This window comes from Apteryx rowi, unplaced genomic scaffold (genome assembly GCF_003343035.1).
Source record: "Apteryx rowi isolate R43461 unplaced genomic scaffold, aptRow1 scaffold_94, whole genome shotgun sequence".
Taxonomy (NCBI): domain Eukaryota; kingdom Metazoa; phylum Chordata; class Aves; order Apterygiformes; family Apterygidae; genus Apteryx; species Apteryx rowi.
The window spans coordinates 66421-75718 of NW_020451249.1; the positions used below are offsets into that span (position 1 = coordinate 66421).

The following is a 9298-nucleotide window of genomic DNA, read 5'->3' on the forward strand; positions in this document are numbered from 1 at the left end:
AAATATTACCTGCAAACATCTGTCGGTTCCTCATTTTAAAGTGTGCAGCTGTAACAGTGAAACCATAATTTTTTGTAAAACAATAACACTGTATTTCTCTAAATGCTAAATTAAAATTGTCCTCCTGCATTAGCCAAGCAACAGCAGAATATGAGGGGGTTCTTGTTTTTTATTGAAGGCAATAGGTAGCAAGCTTCAAACTGAAGTTTAACTTACCCCTTATCAGGCACCGAAACGAGAAGACAGTTTTGAAAGTGTAAGTTTTAATCTTCCCCATGCTTCCTGCAGCTCTGTGAAATACGACTGCCTGAAAGTACATGGTCAATGGTTGGTGCTTGTAATATACTGTGACATAGAAAATATATGCAAGTATGGTTCAGCCTTACAGCGCTCTTTTTGTTTTACTTTATTTTAGATGGAATTAACTGACATAAAAGATATTTATATAAGAAAGAAGGAAATTCCGTTTAGCTCTGAACAAAAGTGGATGGCTGTAAAATGCATGCTGAAAAATCAGGTAAAGCAAACAGTTCTGTTAGCTGGTTTCATGTTTCTAATTGTGCAACTCAACAATGGGTATGAAATGGTATCTCTTTAGCAAATAAGGTTTTCAAAAATTAACTATGTCAGGAGAAAAACTGAGCAAACTTCAAAATTCCCAACTTGGGTGTAATTCTAGCTAGCAGTTCTGCATTTGAATGGGGGAAGATGATACTTATCGTTTACTGGTTTGAACAGGAAAACAAAAGCTTTTCTGTGAAAACTCACAGGGGAAGAAAAGCACAATGTTTGGAAGAAAATGTTAGTCATTTTTCCCTTACCAGATTAAGGAGCTAATCTTAGCTGATACTGTACTCCGTTTTAAAAACACACCACCTTTTTCATTACCATTCTGTCTGTGCCTCTGATGGCCCAGCATGAAAAATGGCTATAGCAAAAATATCACATCCTATAAATTATACATGCATATGGGTATTTCACAAAACAGGTAAAAGAGCGAACAAAAGAGCTGTTTTATCTGAGATGTAAAGCCTTATATGCTATCAGTATTTTAAAAATGTTCTCTTTTCTTTTTTTGATAAAGTCTATTGTCTCCTTACTTTAAAGGATGAGGAAGATATTTACTTTATGAAGGGAGCATTTGAAGAAGTTATTCGATATTGTACTATGTATAACAGTGGTGGCATTTCATTATCACTTACGCCCCAGCAGAAAGCCTTCTACCAGCAGGAAGAGAAAAGAATGGGATCCTCAGGTCTACGGGGTCAGTCTTTACGGTCTATGTCCCTTAAGCTTACAGGTTGTCATGCCCTAACATTTTCCAGCTCTATTAAGTCTCTGCTTCTGTACTTTGTCGTGCGTGCATGTGTACAGCTGTGTGCATGCTGCTGCTTTTGCAAGCACGTCTAGCGGAGCTGCCTCCCTCCTCCCCTTACCTTCACCATGTTGATTTTCTTCTCTAACTGTTTTTGGATGCAAACTGTGGATAGACTGGCGAGCAGAAAAAATCTGGTCAGGGTGTTCTCACTGACGGAAAGGGCTCCAAAGCAAAGCAGCATATCCCGGAAAATGAAGACAGACTGAGATCTGCTCTCCTGCCTTATGTTATGTACTCACTGTGCGGTGTTAGGCAAATTACCTGCTTGAGCTTCCACCAGGTAGAAAGGGGTGAAGATAAGCGGAGAGGAGAGTTTTGGTTAGGATCGACAGAGGCTCAGTCCGTAGCCCGGCATGCACGATCACTTGTCAGCATTGGCCAAGGGCGCTGTCTTCGGTTTGCTGGATGCTTGCTTTCCATTAATCTGTTATTGCTAGGTTTAAATTAGTGAGATTGAAAAGAGCTGAAAATAAACACTGGAAATGGTGAATGTTTTTCTTCCACGAACTGTTCTGATTGTCTGGGATACGGTCTGAATGTTGCCCTGAAAAACTTTGCGCTCAACCTGTTTTAATCAGCGGTCTGCCAAGATTTGCTTTTAGAGAAGCTGTTTCAAGAGCAACAAAAAGCAACTTGGGGAGGGGCTCAAAACATGGATTTGGGCACTGAGATTTTTATTTGAAGTTTGGTTCAATTCTTTATTAGGACCAAATCTGATGATCTTTTTTTGATCCTGAACTCATGTCAGTGCACAACCCACTGAAGTTCTTATACACGTGCCATTGCCCTCATCACTAGAAACATCATTTCAAAAACATCTTAGACTTTTCACACAATAATAGAGACACTTTCTCTTGTGCCTGTTCCCAGGATATAAATAGGTGAGAACAAGTCTTGGCAGTAGAATCTGGAAGAAGGTATAGTTTATATGTATGTTCTCCAGGCCTGTGTCTTGCGGTTAGTAGCTCACGTATGAAGTTTGCTTGACAGTATCAGAATCATCTGCTGTAGTGAATGGCAAATTACCGCTCTGAAGAAAAGCGATTAGCTCAGGTAGCTGGTGTGAGCTTGTGGTTCAATCATCAAAGAAACGCTGACACGAACCCCTGGCAAAATATCCTTGGGTTATTTAGGGACTACTGAATGATATGGTTAGGCACCAAGAAGAGAAACAAAATGTTCAGAGCGTTGTTGTTTACATGATGGTAGTTGCACTCGTTTAACTGGAATTACACTGCATATTTTTTAGATTAAAAAAAGTAAGTCTCTGCAGAGGCATTGCTGTTTAACATAGTTGTTCAATAGTGTCTGCCCTAACGTTGCACTGCCCCTATTTAATCCATCTATATTTAGGCAAGACTTGGTAGATAAATTTAAACTAGACAGACATAAATCCTAAGAGAAATAAATGTGAAGCAGAAATGCACTGATCTGGATAAACTGGTGCTAGTTGAAGTGGAGCAAATTTTTGTATCTATACAAGACCTGAATATCTGGTTTAATCACTTTTTCAGCTGAAAAACTGGAAACTTAGGATCTTCTCTAAATGTTCATTTTAATGTTTTTTTAATGAATAATAAATAATTCAGCCTTCTTGTCTTCATTTCTTTCTCTTTTTCTAGTACTTGCTTTGGCTTCAGGTCCAGAACTGGGCAGACTAACATTTTTAGGTCTGGTTGGAATAATTGATCCCCCAAGGGCTGGAGTGAGAGAGGCTGTTCAAGTCCTTTTCGAGTCTGGCGTATCAGTGAAGATGATAACCGGAGATGCTCTGGAAACTGCCGTGGCTATAGGTATCAAAATTAGCTTCACTCCTACAAATCTATACTTTCTGTCTGGTCAGTCAAATGTTATTTACTTAACAATGATCATCTTTATCATTCTTTTCATATGTGCAGTATAGGCTTTAAATCTCAGTCTCACTAACTGACATCTTTCTTACTTTTTCATTGAAGCAATTTATATTAAATGCAGTAATAAAGCAACTAAGAACTAGGGGTCAAATTCCAGGAATCTAAATTCCCCTATTTTAGCACCATAAATGGCAAAATCTCAAGTGTAATACACCATGATGAGACAAATAGCACTGCTGGGATTATGGCCCCTGCTAATGTTGTGAGTGCAAGCATCTCCGCACTTTCCATTCTTTGCATTTTGCGGTTAGAAGAAAACCATCCAAGCAGCAGCCAGGAGAGGACTGAGTTCTCAGCTGGGGCCATTGGCCCTGCTCTCCTGCAATTAGTGGCAGAGCACAGACTGCCCCAGGGAGCAGTTTGTGTTTTGTGTTGACTCAGAAATGCTTTTCCTGTTCTTTCTAATTTAAAAGTTAAGTCACGAAGGATGACTTAGGACAGGAGGGGGTTAACTACTGCCCTATTTTTCTCCAGATGTCATGGGGGGGGGGGAGGTTACTGCAATTGGAAATGTGAAGTTTCTAAATTTTTCTGCAGGTTATTCTGGAATAAAATTGAATTCTTGTTGTTAAACGTACCTTAGTATTAGATCAAGTTCTGGGTATCATACTGCTTACGTAACTCCAATAGAGTAAGGATAGCGGGACTGGCCCAGCTCAGAGCCAGAGGGCCCTGTGCCCCTCCAGGTGCTCCCGATTGATAAGTATTTCCAAGTAAATTCTTAAATCATTGCCTCTGTTCTTCAAGGCAAGAGGTAAGTGTCCTCTTCCAGAGCTGAAGGACAAATGTCATTCCGGGCTTTTCTTTGCAGGACAGAATATTGGTCTCTGCAATGGGAAGCTGAAAGCCATGTCTGGGGAAGAGCTCGAACAACTGGCAGAGTCAGAGCTAACATCCACTGTCAAGAATGTAACAGTTTTTGATTACAATAACATGGTCCAGTTTCATCTACAGCAGCATCCGTCTAATACACGATTGTATTTTTTCTTTGTTATGCAGGTTTCCATCTTCTTCAGAACAAGTCCAAAGCACAAACTAAAAATCATAAAGGTACGAAGAGCCTCTCAACTCCATTATATGCCTCACAATACCAAGGTGTGAGGGGGCCTCAGGAGTTCCCCAGACCACCTGGTTTTCCAAGAAAAGGTTGGCTCAAACTACAGGGCAATAAAACCCAGGCTAGAGCATTGGCACTATTTACACCAAAGTCATTAGCGTTTCTCTTGCAGACCTGGTCTGGGTCATCTAGCAGATACTAGTAAGATATTATTGAAGCATAATATCAGGAAACTGATTTCTCATGACTTTTCTGTCCCCTTTAATTCCTGCTGGAGTTAAGATATTGAATACTCCTGAAAATCCAGTCTCTTCATTTTCAGTCTGATTTTTTTTTTTACCTGTGCTCCATACACTTCATATAGATGTGGGCTGCTAAAGTCCATTTGACCCTCAGAGTAGCATTCCTTCTGCTCTTTGCATATTAAGTGCAAATCCTGGGATTGCCAACAGGACTTATTTGTCTTCTCCTGGCTTCAGTCTCTCATCTCTCCACCCCCACAGGCTTTGCAAAGGGCTGGTGCTGTTGTGTCAATGACAGGAGATGGTGTTAATGATGCTGTGGCCCTTAAGTCTGCTGACATTGGGATTGCAATGGGACAAGCAGGTACAGATGTCAGCAAAGAGGCTGCCAACATGATCCTCGTGGATGATGACTTCTCAACAGTAATGTACGTTCAGCTACTTTCTTACTATCAGGAACCCTCTTATTTCAGCTACTTTCTTGCTTTCCATTGCAATGAGTTTGTTATGTGACTAGCCCTGAAAATATTGCAAATGCTGTGGGGTAATGTAAGTCAGCAGGTAGTAGCTGGAGGCACCCCAGTGCAGCACTGTCTCATTTTCAGTTACATACACTGCAATGACTTTTCTGTTTCAAGTGGTGATGACAAAGCTACTTTTCATCCAAAAGCCCTGTTTTCTCATTTTTATAGCTGACTGTGGGGATTTGAAAGCACCTAGAAGTCTTGGTAGTTCATAAGTTGCTCTGTCTGCCTCATCCAGGAAACTCAGAGGAAAGATGTGTAATTTGCAATGCTCTGTTGGTTCATAACAACAGACAACAGTGGGCAGAGTAAAGATATAAATAGGTCGCATGCCTGCTTTATGAACCAAGACCTGGCTTTAAGAACCAGTGTTTCCAGGTCTACCACGCTTAACTACCAGTCATTTAACTAAGAAGCTGCATTGGTGTCCCTCTCCTAAGCTACGGTCTGAATTGCACCTAAAATAAGTGCTGGAAAACAGCACTTGTCTTTCAAGTTTCACAGGGAGCGCAATTTAAAATAGTGTGAATGCTAGTTATTTAATAAATTCTCCTCTCCCTTCCAGGAATGCAATAGAAGAGGGAAAGGGAATATTTTACAACATAAAAAATTTTGTGCGGTTCCAGCTTAGCACGTAAGTTCTTGTTTGCTTAGATTTCAGTGGAAGCACCTTTTGGGTGAGGCCACCCAGAATAACACTCTTCTGTGATTTGCAGGAGTATTTCAGCTTTGAGCCTAATTACTCTGTCTACAGTGCTCAATCTACCAAATCCACTCAATGCTATGCAGATTTTATGGATTAACATCATCATGGATGGGCCTCCAGCCCAGAGGTATGGAAGACTCAAATGAGCAAAATATTCTTGATGCAACCATTGATTTTAAGATGTCTGAATTTGGCTTTGAAACACAAGCTGTTATGATTTCTTATCAAAGAACCAATCATTTGGTAGTTAGATAAGACAAGTTGCTCTTCTCTTCCCTTTCCCTCCAAAATCATTTACTCCAAGTCCTGAGATTTTTAGATGTTCCTGTTTTGGGGTGGTGTCGCTTAAGTATTCCACTTTTTGACTGGGAATGGTCCATTATCCTGGTTGCAGTACCTGCTAGTAGCCCTGCAGGTCTGACTGGCAATAAGGCACCGGGTACGAATGGGTATGCGTGCCCCAAAATCACAAGACATTAGGACCTCGTTCAGCTGCTAATTAGAACTATTTCATTTTGGAAGGGGTGTTGGCCATAATCTTACAACTAGCTCTCCCTCTGGGCTGCAATACTAATATAATGCACTGTGGTAGGCTAATATGCCATTTTAGCAGTTCGTTATCCAAAAGATCTTTATCATGGGTCTCCCAGGCAAATTTGGGCCTTATGTAGCCCTGCCACGCAATACTGGCACCCCTCATGCTTTGTTTCAAAGGATTTCATCCTCCAGATCCATTCTCCCTCATCAGCAGTATTGTTCGGGGACGATCCGCATTAATTAAGCATGGTCCTCTGCTTCTATTTGAGGCAGTTTGGGAGTTGAACCTGTTGACAAGGATACTATCAAACAGCCCCCTCGATGTATTACGGACACAATACTCAGCAAATCATTGATCCTGAAAATCTTCATGTCAGCTATAATTATCATCAGTGGAACCCTCTTTGTCTTCTGGAAAGAGGTGAGGAAAATCGGAAATCGTATCTTATTTTCATCAAGGTGGAGAACAAAGTGAAGGGCAATCTCTGAAGTACATGTGGTACTTTCTGAAGTATGTTCAGTGAGGAAGGATTAGGAAGGACAGTGTTAGGAAACCAAGGTCAGCTACTAGCTCTGCTTCTGCCTTCCTGTGTTGCCTCATCCCTTCTCTGTCTTGGAGCTTCCCATCTAGGATGGGAAAACTATTACTTGATATCATTACAAGGCTTTAAGGTACTTTTCACCTCTAGATTTCCATATAAGTGGAAAGTACCAAGTACATAAGCACAATGATTTACTGTTAGTGAAGACTGTTAGTACTGTAACAGTTAAATAATATTCTGATTAAATTACTTAAATTATTTTTCTTTGATAAACCACACATCAACATTATACTTCTGAAGATAAGCAAGTAACACCTTGCAGATTAATTATAGTGTTCATCAGTGATCACACTGGGAACACTGAAATTTGAACATGAATCCTGAGACAGTATTACTGCTATTGCAGCTATGTAATTGATAGCTATAGGAAAGGCCAGGTTTCTGGTGAAAAATTCTCTTATTAAACCAGCTAATATGTGACTATTTATGATGTATATGAAGTATTCCTCTGTAACAACATTGTCTTTTGCACACACTCCTTTATATAAGACATCAGTATGTTTTAAGACTCTCTGGTCAACTTCCACATTAAGAATTTAAAACACTATTGATAAGATCATCAACTCAATTAGCAGCGAGAAATGAATGCTACCCGTAATAGCTAGAACTAGACTTATTCCTTTGCTTTACTAGACTTCAAGTTGACTGTGATCCTTAAAGGGAATATTTAATTCATGTATTGTATTGACATATTTTTTGTAAACCACTCCTTAAATAGCGCCTGAATTTTCACATATGCTTTCAGAATCCAAAAAGTGGCATAACTCCCCGAACCACAACAATGACTTTTACATGTTTTGTGTTTTTTGACCTCTTCAATGCCCTGACATGCCGCTCTCAGGTAAGATGAATGACTGCTCTGTCAGCAATAATTTTTTGTCTCAATACACTAACATGAATATTAGTCATGTAAATATTTTGCCTAGGAAGAGGATTTTTAATGTCTTTTAAAGCAGCACAATTTGTATCATCCTTTTGAAATAAAACTAACCATCATAGTTCAACTGTAACTACACTTTCAACTGTATCTAGCTCTGCCTGAGCTAGCATTCATGTAACTCCAATTTTCAAAAAAAGCAATAGATTTTATCTTCACAGAAACAGCCTGACATACAAGTACTATGAGGAGACTGGGAAATATTACATTTCCTTTTTTTTCTCCCCTCCCTAGACAAAGCTGATATCTGAGATAGGCTTTTTTCGAAACCGCATGTTCTTGTATTCTGTGCTTGGGTCATTTTTGGGACAGCTGGCTGTTATATACGTTCCTCCATTACAAAAGATCTTCCAGACGGAGAATTTAGGAGTGTTAGGTAAGTTGCAAAATAAGTAATGCTTTTTTCTTTAAAGCTACTTTAAAAAGCAGATGAGATTTGCCCAGTTGTTACATGATAGCTCCCAAGAGAACGCTGGTGGGAGAAATCAATCAACAGCTCATATACCTATATACATATACATAGTTATACACAAATGTTAATATTTAATGATATTATCCCAGTCTAGGTCTTAAAATTTGAATTACTGCACATAAATGAATGTAAATGCAGACATGCCAAGATTTACCATAAGCTCTGTATTGTGATCTTTGTCTTGCGTAAAGAAAGCTATCTAAGATCATTACACAGTCACTCCATTTTGAAATAGCAGGGTAAATGTTTTCCTCATTGAAATACAATGCATATTTTACCATCTCAGTCAGTCTAGGCAAAATCTACCATACTGTATTGGTATCGTACCTACATTAGGCGCATTGTTAGAAGCAGGGTTCAGTGATCCCAAATGAGTAATGCAGAAGTCACCACCCATCAGGTGGACCATACCAACCGGCTGTATGTGCATTCCTTGTCGATTGCAGTCACTTCTCAAATTCACCAGCTAGCAAAAGTCTAGCCTGGTCATGCAGCTATGTCATTACATCAGTACAAACACCTGCTGTAGGAAGGTCCTTACCTGGGAATTCCTGCCTAGCACAAAATGCAGCTGCCCCCTGTGTTCCACTCTGCTCTATTTCATCTTGCCAGACCTGCTGTTTCTCACTGGACTGGCTTCATCGGTTTTCATTGTGTCTGAGCTCGTCAAACTCTGTGAAAAGCGCTGCTGTCGACCGGAGCACACAAAGGGACATCACAACTGAGCGCAACAGATGCAGGCTTCCTCTAGGGATATACTTGGAATGGAGCTGTGATGCTGGCTAATTCAAACGCACCATTTCCTGACGATGCACGTCCTTTCTGAAGATGTTCAGGTGAATCTGTGCCGACAGTCTTTCCTACTCCAGAGTCTGTTTCTGTTACATGCTCTACCTAAGCTATCTGAGCTGTCTGCAGGGACCTCCAGAG

The 9298-nt window shown here is 40.1% G+C and overlaps 1 protein-coding gene across 1 annotated transcript in view; it reads left to right on the forward strand.

Moving 5' to 3' along the window:
- ATP2C2 (ATPase secretory pathway Ca2+ transporting 2) overlaps positions 1 to 9298 on the forward strand; it is a 29368-nt gene extending 20070 nt beyond the window's left edge. The window contains exons 16-27 of the mRNA XM_026092053.1: positions 416 to 517; positions 1108 to 1264; positions 3001 to 3171; positions 4103 to 4200; positions 4291 to 4341; positions 4852 to 5018; positions 5680 to 5748; positions 5831 to 5947; positions 6631 to 6778; positions 7705 to 7800; positions 8131 to 8272; positions 8981 to 9298. Of these exons, the coding sequence (XP_025947838.1) occupies positions 416 to 517; positions 1108 to 1264; positions 3001 to 3171; positions 4103 to 4200; positions 4291 to 4341; positions 4852 to 5018; positions 5680 to 5748; positions 5831 to 5947; positions 6631 to 6778; positions 7705 to 7800; positions 8131 to 8272; positions 8981 to 9093 (1431 nt within the window). The 3' untranslated portion in view covers positions 9094 to 9298. The remainder of the gene's footprint in view (positions 1 to 415; positions 518 to 1107; positions 1265 to 3000; positions 3172 to 4102; positions 4201 to 4290; positions 4342 to 4851; positions 5019 to 5679; positions 5749 to 5830; positions 5948 to 6630; positions 6779 to 7704; positions 7801 to 8130; positions 8273 to 8980) is intronic.